We start from the raw sequence: 431 nt of genomic DNA on the forward strand, positions 1-431 counted from the left end.
CAGCCCCGTGGTCTCCCTGAGGATGCAGGGATGCCAGGCATCCCGCTCCTCCCAGCTGGCCCTGGTGCTCACCGTGACCATGGGATGCTCCTGCAGCTCTTCATCGTGCTGGGAAATGACCGAGCAAACCGCTTTTGGGCTGCTCGCCTGCCCGCTGCTGAGGGCCTCTACCCAGACGCCAGTGCCGAGCAGAGACGGGACTTCATCTCCCGCAAGTACCGGGAGGGTCGGTACCGCCTGCCCCATCCCCACTATGCCACTCAGGAGGACGTGCTCCAGGTAGGGACCACCCCGGCATGTAGGCAGGGTGCTGGGGTGCTGGGAACAACCCCAGAGGTCTGGGTCAGAGATGCCAACACTTCCTGCTTGGCTGCATGTGCCCGCACCCCCGCGCCAGGCAGTCCTGGGGTCTCAGGTGGGAGGTCGTGCCC

General features: G+C 65.9%; 1 protein-coding gene across 1 annotated transcript in view; it reads left to right on the forward strand.

Annotated features, from left to right (window-relative positions):
- ARAP3 (ArfGAP with RhoGAP domain, ankyrin repeat and PH domain 3) overlaps positions 1 to 431 on the forward strand; it is a gene marked incomplete at both ends in the record, with an annotated part of 9072 nt that overhangs the window by 2175 nt on the left and 6466 nt on the right. The window contains one exon of the mRNA XM_010285533.1: positions 97 to 336. Coding sequence (XP_010283835.1) covers positions 97 to 336 — 240 coding nt within the window. The remainder of the gene's footprint in view (positions 1 to 96; positions 337 to 431) is intronic.

This window comes from Phaethon lepturus, unplaced genomic scaffold (genome assembly GCF_000687285.1).
Source record: "Phaethon lepturus isolate BGI_N335 unplaced genomic scaffold, ASM68728v1 scaffold26854, whole genome shotgun sequence".
In the NCBI taxonomy this organism is placed as follows: Eukaryota; Metazoa; Chordata; class Aves; order Phaethontiformes; family Phaethontidae; genus Phaethon; species Phaethon lepturus.